The 13,617-nt window shown below is 36.8% G+C and overlaps 1 protein-coding gene across 3 annotated transcripts in view; it reads right to left on the bottom strand.

The window, feature by feature from the left end:
- LOC125671337 (sodium-dependent phosphate transport protein 1-like) overlaps positions 1-9,394 on the bottom strand; it is a 30,199-nt gene extending 20,805 nt beyond the window's left edge. The window contains exons 1-13 of one of the 3 annotated variants that reach the window (XM_048906994.2): positions 9,257-9,394; positions 8,995-9,038; positions 8,821-8,852; positions 8,360-8,679; positions 7,972-8,205; positions 7,805-7,892; positions 7,613-7,708; positions 7,350-7,480; positions 7,062-7,211; positions 6,753-6,885; positions 4,960-5,110; positions 4,704-4,794; positions 3,479-4,203 (exon numbers count right to left, since the gene is read on the bottom strand). In XM_048906994.2, coding sequence (XP_048762951.1) covers positions 3,607-4,203; positions 4,704-4,794; positions 4,960-5,110; positions 6,753-6,885; positions 7,062-7,211; positions 7,350-7,480; positions 7,613-7,708; positions 7,805-7,892; positions 7,972-8,205; positions 8,360-8,679; positions 8,821-8,824 — 1,995 coding nt within the window. In that variant the 5' untranslated portion in view covers positions 8,825-8,852; positions 8,995-9,038; positions 9,257-9,394 and the 3' untranslated portion in view covers positions 3,479-3,606. Of the gene's footprint in view, positions 1-3,478; positions 4,204-4,703; positions 4,795-4,959; positions 5,111-6,752; positions 6,886-7,061; positions 7,212-7,349; positions 7,481-7,612; positions 7,709-7,804; positions 7,893-7,971; positions 8,206-8,359; positions 8,680-8,820; positions 9,039-9,256 lie in introns of those variants that run through there. The other 2 variants (XM_056140141.1, XM_056140143.1) reach the window with 2 other exon arrangements.
- Positions 9,395-13,617: the final 4,223 nt, after the last annotated feature.

Below are 13,617 nucleotides of genomic sequence, written 5' to 3'. Positions count from 1 at the left end.
TACGACCCCCCAACCCCAACCCCCCCAACAAATGATGATAAAAATAAAACCAGGTTTCCTTAGAAAAGGACTCACTTTGTGTCCATGGGAATTCCAACAAACTCTTGGAAGACCTGATCACCAAAGATATTGTCAGTGAGGAACTCTAGCACATCTTTGATTTAAGAAATGAAACTTATAATTCTTTGTTTGATGCATGTATCAAACGAAACCTTGGACGGAAAACTTCATCAATGCGCGTAGCGCATTGATGAAAAAGTTTTTCGTCCAATGTTTCGTTTGATACATGCATCAAACAAGGAATTATAAGTTTTATTTCTTATCATTTAATTATGTTTTTAAGATAGAAAAACAAACAGTTTCTCCCATCGAAAAGCTTGAATTAACGTTTATGAAAGGGCGCGTAGGAATACATATATGTAAGAATGAAACAACAACAAAACGGCATGGCTGTGCGTTTAGGTCAGGAACTGTTACTGTGCAGATTTAAATGGATTATACGCCAAATTAAAAGTGCAATGGTTAAAAGTGGAATTAAATATAAAGGAAGATAACAAGTGGTGATTGGATTTATGCTGCATTGTGTTGGAGGAGACGTTGAACACTGGTTGTGTCGTTGGAACGGTGGAATGCAACTCGGCTCCATTTCAATATCGAGTAAAAAGTTCAACACCTCTTCATCTAAAACGCACTCGTTGACTGAGCCCCATATAACGCAGTTCAATTTCATTAATATCAACCAGATCAGAAGTCGTCACTTGCTCCGTCATGTTATCGATCTCGTAAAGCAGACGATTCATACCGGGAACTCGTGTAATCTGTCTACTTCTACCAGTAAGTGGTCTACGTCATCAAGTTGACTATTCTGTCACGTCATCGCTTATGTATGTTCTTTCTTTAAATTAATTTGTATTTTATTCATATCTTTAGTTGTGCTTATTTTTGATAGCAATGAAAAACAAAAATCAAACGAATGCATGTCGTTCTATAAATGCTTGTGTGGAAATCCCGTTCTGTAAATAGCGCTAAAATTAGATCGGGGAAGACGCATTCCAGAGAAAAGTGGTCCCGCGTGCTTAGTGCAGATGAACTCCGAACGAAATTTTGACAGAGAAATCAAACGAATTTTTCAACGAATCAGCATCGTTGACAAGTCATCACTTTAAAAGTTATTAAATGATATAATTTTCAGAGTACTCGTTCGAAGAATCAAAGTGGTGTAAACAAAGTAATTTTTTGGATGACTGATCACAAGATATGAATATTTTAGAATTGCATTTTTATTGAAGAAGCAGCAGCTGTCTATGAGATTAAAAAAGCTTGAACTTTGATCGTGAGGATTGATGGTTTAAAGTGTTAAAAAGTCGTACATTTTGATGCTGTTGATTGTGGAAAAGTTTTGTGATTTCAAATATACTCAAAGATTTTCCAGTTTTGAGAATCCATACTTTAATTACAGAACATGTTTAAGTTTCGTCACAGTTGATTGATTTTTACGAGATTTATGGGACTCTGTGCCGAATATAGTTTTACGGACATTTTTCCTCTACATTATATGTTTTAACATAGGAATCTGAAATTTGATATGTGGTTACCTTATGAATAGATGCATTGAAGTCTCTTTTTTGTTACAGTTAGCTTTTATAACATAAACTGTGATTTAAGACTTAGCTTTATGGCTGAATGAACTTCTTGAGTTTTTGTTTTCCAGAATTTTTCCCACCAAGATTTGATTTAAGAAGCTGAAATCTGGTACATGTATGTGATTTCCTAGTATGTTTTGATCAATGGACTGATTTTTACGAGATTTGTGGATTGTGCCGACTGTAGTTTCCCGGACCTTTCTCCACAATGCATTAACTTTGGAATCTGAATTTTTAATGCGATATTATTAGATGAGTGGATACACATTAAGTTTTACTTTCGCCATGGAAACAGACGTGATCAAGGATTGTTGGTATTCTTTATTTTGATTAATTACGCTTTGAACGGAAAGGACGATAATATCCAACCGATATAGTCAGTTACCGTTATAGTATTCATATTGATAACAGTTGTCTTTCGTTTTATGTAATTTTGTACTCTTTACCAAGCATGTAGTAGATCATCAAGACATATCTTATACAAAATTCTTCAACGGTTTGCCGGTAGGGAACTTTTAATGAATCCATTGACGTCAGGAAACCATTGTTGCATCAAGAGGTGTACATGAGATTTTATATCTTGACGTCATATTCTGTAGTTGTTTACTGCGTCTCCTAGGGAAGGCCTCCACCAGCTCGGGAATTTGGCCGCTCAATTTAATACGAGACTCTCGAGCTCTGCCATTACATTTGATGTTTTTGTCATCGTCTTTCATCCCATAATCGTTTGCCAGGAGATCGGTGCTTTTGTCTATCACTGACTCTCAACTCAACATATCAGGATATTTGGCGCTATTATTGTTCATTTTCAATCAGGAATTTGATTCACAAAATTTGGCACAATTGTTGTGACTCTCCACTCATTATCTGTGATTTATGATGTATGAACCTTCTAACATTACATGATACTGATTAATTATCTTATTTTATGTGATCTGAAATAATTTCAACATATCTGATACATGTATGGATATCCTTCCGATACGTAACTTTAGTCTGAAGATTTATTTTTACTGTTGCCATCTAATTGAGCAATGGACTACAAAGTTTCCCGTCTGGAAACATTCTAGCACATGATTTGAAACACGTACAGTCTGGATGAACCCGACACAGGAAGTGACAGAAAACACAGAATCTCGATCAATCCGACACCAGAAGTCCTTGGCTGTTACAGTTGCCAACGTTACTCTATAATTGTCCTCTCAAAGTTGACGGAATATTTCGTACCCATATAGCTTATATCATCGCCCTCTGTGTTTTAATCTGTGATCTATGAATGGGGGCGCCGGTGTGTTGTGGTCAGTACTGGTATCTTCAGTAACGCTCAAGTTGTATCGGATGTTTGACGTCTGTTGTACAACTCCTCTACAGAGAATATGGACGGCTGTACTATCATTATAAATCTGGATGGTATTTACAACTGTTCTGTGCACCTAATGAAAGGTGAAGATAACGAACAGTGATCAATCTCATAACTCCTAATAAGGAATGCACAATAGAGAATTGGACAAACATGGACCCCTGGATATGCCAGACGTGGGATCAGGTGCCTAGGAGGAGGAAGCATTCCCTGATGTGATCACTTACGACAACCAATAGCAGATGAATCGCTGTGTGTTTTAGGTGTGAAACTCATGCAAAGGTGCGCAAATTAAAAGCGATATTATAAGTTGCTGAAAATTTGAGGTTAGACACATGATGATTGAGCTGTGCATCGATTGGTGTTTTGTGTCATGGAAGAATTCATCATCATAATGGGCATGGAATTGGGTACTCAGACTAGAGGGGATGTACAATTTGTCTTCGACGAGGAAAACAAGAAATAAAACTTGAACATTTGTCTACAAGTGTATTAAACACAAAATTATCTGATATTCAATTATAAATCATTAATAAATATTTCAATCCATGAAGTAAATTAGTCATTCAATCTGCTTAAAGTAGTAACAAGGACTTATGAATTTCATAAGCCAGTGATCTCTCCATTAGTATCGTTTATTTTCAGAGTACTCGTTGCAAATTGATCCTTGGAATGTTCAGCATTTCTAATTCTCAACGAGTCAGTTTTACTGACTCGATTGGGGGTATCATAATTTTCTTCACCACTGTTTGAAACACCAGCAAAACAAACCCCAGAAATGATTGATGCACCTGAATTCTGGGCATTTCGAAAGTTTTCATTCATTTCAAAGTTAAGATTGATTTCACCATATCCGAAATTTACCTGCACACTTTGAGAAATCATTTTCGGCCTATATTTGTCATCGGATTGAACACTTTGTCGCTCAGAACCTAACCCATTCTCAGCTTGTGCTTGTCCATTAACTGTCATTTCTCTCAAGATGTGGCCATTTGTTGCAATGTGATTGTGACATTCCATGGTTGATTTAGATGAATCGCCAACCGCACCATCGACAGGAACGTCCACCTCTATGTTCAGACTGGGATCTTTTGCCCAGGACTGTTCTAGCCCACTGCCGAGGACCAAAAACACGAGGGCACAGAAAACAGACACACCGGAAGAGATGAAAAACACAACCTGCCATTCTTTCTGGGTTCTCTATGAGGAAAAATTCAAATTAGAAAGGGGTTAGATGGACAGAGGTATCTACACTTGAAACTTCATTGAGGAAAATGGTGAGTTCTGACATCTTTTGATTGATTGTATCTTGCTGAACGTCTCGCTCGAGAATTTTTCACTCATATGGAGACGTCACCAAGACCGGTGAAGGGCTTCAAATTTAGGCCTATGCTCGGCGCTTACTGCCATTGGGCAGTGAGGGTTCTTTAGCGTGCTACACCTACTGTGACACGGGTCATCCGTTTTTAAGGTCATCTCCGAGGACCCGTGACATCCACACCTGATGCCGAGTGTATGGCGATGGAACTATCACTACCTGTTTTAACGACTTAGGTCTGTCGCGGCCGGGATTCGAACCCCAGCCTTCCGCATGCGGGGTGAACGCTCTAACCTCTCGGCCACCGCGGGTGCAGAACAAACATATACAGAAAAACAATTTTTGATCAGTATTTTGTGTTTTAAGATGAAATAAGACATACGTTTTTGGTGAGCTCAAATGTAACTATTGGCGACAACAGAGCAGCTACGTAGGCCATTGTACCTGTCATTCCAGTCAGGACTCCAGCAAACCTAACAATAAAACGTCAAATCAGTACCGAGCAAGAGAATTTATGCACTTTCATTACTACTGTGATACTTGATTTTTAGATTTACTATTTAAAATGGTATAGGAAGTGCAAAACACGGCTTTGTGACATCCCAATTTATTCCAGAACATTTGCAGTGTAGACCTACCTTGGTGCTATATCGATCTGATTAACACGAAATGAACAGGTGTTGAGGGATTGGACAAACCAGAAGAGGACTACTAGAATAACAGCGTAGGTAGCCTGGGAACTATCCATGTAACTAAGGCCAATCAGGAATGGTACAGACAGGATGTTGCCTGCAGAATATTTATTCTAAGATATATCGGCAAAGTGAAACATCATTTACCAATGATATACTACGAATACATACAAGTCCGTTTATCTGATCAAGATCTAGGTCTCATGGCGGGTGTGACCAATCGACAGGGGATGTTTACTCCTACTAGGCACCTGATCCCACCTCTGGTATGCCCAGGGGTCATTTTTATAAAATCAAAGTTTTGTATCCTTGATACTCTATTCGGGTAATTTTGGCGGCGAAAATATTTAATGGACTTTTCTCAAAAAATGTATTTGCAATTTTAGCACCCTATATTTGGTGCACTTGTATTCAACAAGTGTATCATTTATCTGAGTAGGAACTTTAGCGCATTTATTTCTTGCGAAATTTCCTCATCCTTAAAAAACCCAACATTTTCCGAGGTTTTTTAAAAATCACAATTGCTTGTTCCATGATTTGAACTGATCGAAAATCTTACATCTGTAACAAATATGTTGCTTTCTTAAAGCTCCTTCACCCTGGGTGGAAGTGCACTATGACCTATTGATGATTAAATCAGGAAAGCAGATTCATGACGATGTCTTCGGGATTAAGAATGTAGTGGCGTTACAGGAGCAAGGGCGTGGCACAACTACGAACCTATGATGGTTTTGAGCATGCGTAAATTGATTGACATCGTATTGGTCGTGGAAAGAGTAATGCTGTATAGGTATTGTTTTGTAGCCAAAGTGTAGGACTATGCTACGACATTGCATCTTCTTGCTGCTGGATGGATTATTCATGATGATATTTTGCAATTAGTGAACAGAAGATCTATACACAATGAAATATCGGTATATTTTTGTCATTCACATACCAGGGGAAGAAGTGTTAAAGATTATTTTAAACGAAGTGAATGTCTACATCTCCAGTTATTTTAATGGCAGAGTTTTAATTCATGTTCTGTTAACTTGATAATCAGAAGGAATTATCATACCTATTATTCACCGAAGTGCAGACAAAGTTAAGGCGATTAACGCATTGAATATTTTAATTACGCAAGACATAACACTGTGTCTCATTCTCTAATATAAGGTGACTACTCTCTTTGGTATGTTTTGTTGCTTTTATTTTTTTGTATTCTGGGTATAGTAAGTTTTTAAATCGAGGTAAGCTACTGACAAACAAGTTGATGGTACAGGGATTTCAACAGTCTCGATTGAAGTCAGCATTTCGCACATTCTATGGTCGTTATAACGATCTAGTTCGTCAATACAACCTCACATTGCGTCAAATGCTGTCTGACGTGTTTCATACCGATTGTTAAGCCGTTCTTGGCACACTGATTTTGACTGCGGATAACTCCGTTTATCTGATCAGGATATGGGGCTCACGGCGAGATTGACCAGTCAACAGGGGATGCTTACTCCTCCTAGGGACCTGATCCCACCTCTGGTGTGTCCAGGGGTCCGTGTTTGACAAACTATCTATTTTGTATTGCTTGTAGGAGTTATGAGATTGATCACTGTTCGTTATCTTCACCTTGCATATGCAACCTGTACTTTGAAATATCTTTCTGACTATTCTGCTGGATATTTTTGCTGCTTTGATTTTTTTGGTATATGCAACTTGTAGTCTGAAATATTTTTCTGTTGCTTTGATTGTTTTGTATATGTAACCTGTTGTCTGAAACATTTTTCTGACGACTGTAGTGGATAATATTTCTCGAGTGATCAAAAAGTCAGAGATTCGCCCTCCAATAATAGATGACAGGAAGCGAGCCACTTGTGGTAAAGAGGAGATCAAACCATTCTACAACAATGCAAAAACTGAAGTTACACAGTTAAAATATCGATTTGAAATTAATGATTTTTTAGAACCTTTAGTTGAGTTAATTTGGTAATAAAGTGAAGGTAAACTGGCTGATTAGAATTAACAATTATTCACCTCTTATTTATAGGGTTATATCAAAATAAATAAATTTATACCGAAGTCACATCGAAGTGCAGAACATCATTGAGATAGAGAGGTAAATATGTGCCAACAGTCGTAGCGATGAAAGCATGACTCATATTGACGCAAAGTAAACCCCAGAAAGGTCCCGATCGCAGAATACCCAGCCATGGCGGGCGTGACATCTAGAAGGAGAATGTATACCCATTAATCAAAACCAATAAGGCAACAAAGGCAAAGAAAGAAAAGAGTAAATTTGCTTTTATTGATACCCATTAGTCATTAATGTGAAAGCATGCTAAATATGTGTAGTAATTTCTCACTTTAGCTACAGTACTGTCTCGTCTACGATATCGGATGATCTCTATTTCTGATGGCGTGATTCGAGGATGTTTATATGGGCTGTCATAAACTAGGAGAAACCATGGTATTATGACGACGAGGCAGCAGAAACCTGAAAGATTTTTAAAGAAGGATAGATTTTTCAGGAATAAATAGGTCAGATTTAAATTCCAAGTTTCAAAGAACAGACATAGGGAGAAATATAACGTTTATGGGCCTGTAAGTATATTACAGCAATACTTACTGAAAATGTACATGATAAATGGCCATCCATTGTGTACTGGAATAGTGCAGATAAATCCCGAGGCGGAATAATTCAAGATTAACCCAAGGAGTAATCCTAACAAAACAACAAATGATTGAAAGTAGTACCGCAATCTGTAAATGTGTGTTATTGAAATTGTTGCTTAAAATACCATTTCTATTGAATACCAACCTGCCATAGCAGTGGACACAATCTGAGCCCGTTCATTCAGTGGAGCCCATTTAGACAATAGCTCAGTGAGGCTGGCATGCAAACCACCCTACGGAATGAGAAATTGACGACACAGTTCCATGCATTTATCTCCACAATCATTGGATTTTCATTCATGTGTAACTTACAAATGAGAGGCCAACTATGCACCTAAGCCCTATGGCAATATATGGGTTGATCGTCAAGACGATGGGTGTAAGTGAGGAGGAGGCGATGAGGAGGATGATGATGACAAGAATTATATTTTTAGCACTAAATCTTCCGGATAAATATCCACCAATCAAAGGGGAGAACGGGAATGCGTAAAACTCTGCCGATAGAAGCTGGCTTCTGACATCGCCTTCCAAGCGAATGTTCCATATCTGAAGAAGATTTTGTAAGTAGCACTACTTAACTTTAGAAAGACGACGTAGAAAAACAGGAACTATACATTCTTTGACTTTTTTCAACTGAAAAAGAAAAGAAAAAGAAAAGAAAGAAAAGAAATTTGCAGGGAAGAACTTTGGAAATATTCACACTCTGCTCTTGAAACACAGTGAGGTTGTCTGTAACATTTAGCTGGCTGTACTTCAATTGATCTATTTCTCTATAATTGGACTCCATGCAGACGAGCACCATTGCCAAACAGTTCTGGAGCATTGGTAAAACAGCGAAAACTAGGCAGCACATATACGTCACAACCCAGCGACATGACAGGTACTTGTCCAGAAACCCCTCTGACAAATGACCCGGAGAACCAACAGGGATAGGGACATTCGAAGTGCCGTCAAGATTTGTGATAAATGATGCTGACCCTTTCCCCCCTTCATTCGCAATATCTTTACTCCTGGTTGAATCTACAATTTAGATTTAAGGAACGATTTGATATCACGCATAAGATTACATGATTAGATAAACCTACATGAAAATATGGTCAAATTTAATCAAAGAATTAGATTAAATTATAATTCGAAAAATGACGAATTGTTTAAGCTTACCCATGGCATTTTCCCCTTTAACACCAGTTACTCTGCATTTTGTTGGAAAGAAACAGTAAAACACATCCAAATTCAAAAATGGAAGCATATATTAGTCATAAATACCACGACAAAATATAAGCGATGTATAAATCCAGCAAATGAAAACTTACAGAAATACATGACAAAGCTCACCTTTGCTTATACTTCTATTCTACAATAGAATACAGCTTCGTAGCCTGCAAATTGAATTCAATTCTTGTATAAATTATGGAAAACATTTTCATAAATCAGAATATCGATGACTAGAATGTCTTTCTTGGTCATTTCACTAATTTGTGTTTCGGCGTGATATTGATAGATCATGCTATGAAATCCGTAGATAGTTTGTACATTTAGAATGCAGAGTATCATTTCAATTGAATTTTGAGATAAAAAGCAGTGATAATATTTTTACCTCTGTATCTTGATACTTCTGCTTTGGACTAGTGTTAACTGTATATGGTCCGTCTACAGAACTATTTCGTAGAAAAATGATCACTGCACCCTCACAGCCGATAAGAATATCACCTTTCTGATGAATACTTATGCAATATACGGGCTAGAGATATTGCTTTCAGAGCTCATCATATAAATCCTCCTGCTGCACTCTCGTGTCTTTGCATTAATATCACAGCTGACTCTGAAGTAATTTGTTAAATAATTCATGATTCAGTATGCAAAACAAGGTTTTTTCCTAAACGGATATTAAGTATTGTGTCATTAATGTTATCAATTTCATCATCTCCACAAGCACTGTCCAAAATGTATGTGAACGAACCAGGTTTGAAGCATACATATTCGCTGTAGCAAGATGGTGTAGATTTCTTTAATCAGTCTGAATATTTTGAAAAAAAAAATAAATGTGTAGGACATATATTATCTATGTAGTCTATGTTGAATTAGAAAAATTGCAAAGGAGAAACGTCAAACTTACTGTGCGACTACATATGCCAGAAGTGGTGTTAATCAAATGTCGATTCTAAAAAGTTCTAAAGAACTTTTAGTAAACTTGAAATCACAAAACTTTTCTCATAGCAACATCAAAACGTATGACTTTTCGACACTTTACACGAAATTAAAGACTAGATTTTTTGACATCATAGACAGTTGTTTCTTCAACAAAAATGGGAAAAGGAAATATTCATATATAGTGATCAGTCATCCAAAAAATTACTTTGTTAAACACCACTCTGGTTCCACGCACAAGTACTCTGAAGTTGAAATAAAAAATATGCAAGAGTTCCTCATTGGGCACGAATTGTGCTCCTTTGTTAACTGATCTGTTTTTATATTCCTTTGAAGCAGAATTTATTCAAAAGCTTCTTCGTAAGAAAAAAATCTCTTACTTTGGCCATCAATTCGACATTTAGATATATCGACGACGTTTTATCTATTAACAATAATAACTTTCATTCATATGTCGATTTGATATATCCCTGTGAGCTCGAAATAAAAGAAACTACAGAGTCGTCCACTTCTGCTTCATACTTAGATATTTCATTGAAAGTAAATATTAACTGGAAACTGACAACTCAACTTTGTGCAAACGTTCACAGGATCATCTGTAATAATAATTTGTTCATGTGTACAAAAGTTCATAGAATCAGCAGTATAGAAATAAAGGCTTATTCCATGTGCATAAACGTTTCTAGGATCACCAATAAAAACAAAGGCTTTTTTCATGTGTGCAAACGTTCATAAAACGTTCATAAAATCTGCAGTATAAAAATAAAGACTAATTTCATATGAAGAAACGTTTTTAGGATCACCAGTGAAAATAAAGTCTTTTTTAATGTGTGCAACATTTATAAAATAAGCAGTAAAAATAAAGACTAATTTCATATCAATCATTATAAAGAGCATAGAATTTAATAGAATTTACGAAATGCTGACTTTAAACGAGACTGTTGAAACCCCTGTAGCATCAACTTATTTTTCAGTTACCTGCATCAGTTTAGAAATTGATCATACATAGGACATGCACTCACTAATCGAATGGGTTGCAAGACATAAACAACATAAGCAGGTGAAATAATATATTACTACTGCCAGTGATAATGTAACATTGTGAAATAGATATAGACATAGTAAGTTGACGTTACAGAAGTTAAAGGCATCCCAGCAGACATGCAATTTAATTGTTAGTTTGCCTTTTACGTTTGTGTTCAATGAAATATCCAAATATGAAGCAAATGTGGAAGAAAAAATTCAGTCCCTCGATAGGGGGTAAAGTTTTATCCATGTACATCTTTGAAGGGACAGCAACTTAGCTACTGTGATATCTCAGCGAAGTCTGAAGGCTTACCATTGACTTTCCTCGGCGGAGGTGGCAACTTTTGCAATTTAACTCCCTTGGTAGAAGAAGAGAGTTTTCCCTCCTTTATATGTTGATTTCTATGGTGTTTTGATCAAGCCACTTGTTTTTTTTTTTGCTCTTTAATATATATGGCGAAGTTGCGATTGATTAAAAGTATGATAGTAAAGAGGCAAAAGTGTGAAAGCAAGCGACTTAGTTTCGACGAAAAAGGAGCAAAAATATCGCTCCTTTGCAACATTTAACTTTTTGCTTTGCAAATCTGTGCTAGTGTATCCATATACAGATCTGCAAATAATGAAGTGTCCCAACCTGAGCCTATACGCATAACGAAAACATTAAATTATGCCAACATGAACAAAATTTCTTTCTGCGAATAAATTTTGTACCACATTCCAGAATTATCATATAACAGCTGATTGAATTGTAAGGTAGTAATCCGTCGTCAAAATCAGTGTGCAAAGAACGGCCTCAATTGGTATGAAACATGTGAGACAGTATGTTATCCAATGACAGGTTGTATTGGTAAATTAGATCGTTATAACTACAACAGAATTTGCGAAAGAGAATGTTGTTGCATGAATATGTTGACGATCGAGAAGCGGATGTCATCCCGTTTGTCATAGAGTTGAGTAGTTAGTTGGCTGCTAACATCTATGTTCAATAAAATATCTAAGTACAAAACAAATGTGAAACACTGTGGTGTCTGCGTCTTTTATGTCGAGTTCACTGGGATACATCGAATTGATGTCTGAATGAAAATGAATATTGTTAATAGATAGAACATCATTTTTACATCTAGATGTCAATTTGAAGGCCACTGCAAGAACTTTTTCTTCTCATCTAGAATGTTTTGAATAAATTCTGCTTCGTAAGAATATAAAAAAACAAAAACAGAACAGCTTACAAAAGAGCACAATTCGTGCCCATGGGAATCCCAACAGACTGTTGAAAGACCTGATCAGCAAAGACTAAGAAGATAATATCAATGAAGAACTCCAGCATCTTTTTAATATCAACCTCAAGTACTTGTTTTATTTCATAAAAAAATATTTTTTTGAATGAATAATTGCAAGATATGAATATTTGTTTTCCATTTTTGTTGAAGAAGCAACTCTCTACGATGTCAAAGCGGCTGATCTTTTATCTATCGTGAGTGAAGTGTCACGGGCCACTGGAAACATCAGAGGTGGGATCTTAGGTTGTTAGGAAAAGTTGTCTTATCCGACTCGAGTCCTCTGAATTGATCAGAAGTAATCATATAATTAATATTATTGTCTACAATTTTGCTTCTAAAGTAAACCCTATCCTTTAAAATGTCGGTTTTAGTAAAAAACGATGACTGAGTTATTAAACGCAAGACATAAAAGATATTGATTGTTTCTTCGCCAATGAATCTGTGTTTCAGTTCTCTCGGTCGAAATCTGATGAATTGAGGTGCCTGAAATCATCATTGTTACGACGCTCATGTACACATTGCCTATCGGATGTCATTCTAACGGCGAAAAATATTTCTAACTCTCAGCGTAGCTTGAATGACCAAGTCGCTGGTGCCTTATATTTGCAAGATTTACAGAATGAAACAAGAGATTGTTATTCATTAATATAACAAAACATAATATTTTTATCATTATGAGGGTCATTCAACTTTCAATAACTTTTAAACGTTGGTGGGAAGGAATGCAGCCCACTGGGTATGAAAATATCCCAATGTGAATGATTGGTACATAATGACCATTGCCATAGATAGAACCCACACTGTACCGACGCGCTTGATATATGCGGAGACATGTTACTATATGTAGATGTAATGATAATTTAATGGGGTAAGCTTTCACAAAAAGAAGGATTTTGACTGCGGATAACTCCGTTTACCTGATCAGGATATAGGGCTCACGGCGGGTGTGACCGGTCAACAGGGGATGCTTACTCCTCCTAGGCACCTGATCCCACCTCTGGTGTGTCCAGGGGTCCATGTTTGCCCAACTATCTATTTTGTATTGCTTGTAGGAGTTATGAGATTGATCACTGTTCGTTATCTTCACCTTGCATGCAGGTAAAAGCAAGAAACATTCTAAATAGAAACAATTTTTAAATTTGAAATGTTCGTCACTTGTCTTATTCCCTTATAATCCCGTGGGGATCCGGGTTAGAATAGGTCCTCAGTACCCCTTGATTGTCGTAAGAGGCGACTAAATGGGATGGTCCTTGGGATGAGACCACAAAAACCGAGGTCCCGTGTCACAGCAGGTGTGACATGATAAAAATCCCTCCCCGCTATAAGGTCATAATCACCAAGCACAAGCCTAAATTTTGTAGCTCTTCACCGGCAATGGTGATGTCTCCATATGAATGAAAAATTCTCGAATGGAACGTTAAACAATATGCAATCAATTTATCAACAATCTTTTTCCCGATGCCTATGGCATTTAAGTGCAGATTTTAAAATTATTCACTGTTGA

This window comes from Ostrea edulis, chromosome 1 (assembly GCF_947568905.1).
Source record: "Ostrea edulis chromosome 1, xbOstEdul1.1, whole genome shotgun sequence".
Lineage (NCBI taxonomy): Eukaryota > Metazoa > Mollusca > Bivalvia > Ostreida > Ostreidae > Ostrea > Ostrea edulis.
This window is presented reverse-complemented; position numbering and strand designations above follow the sequence as displayed.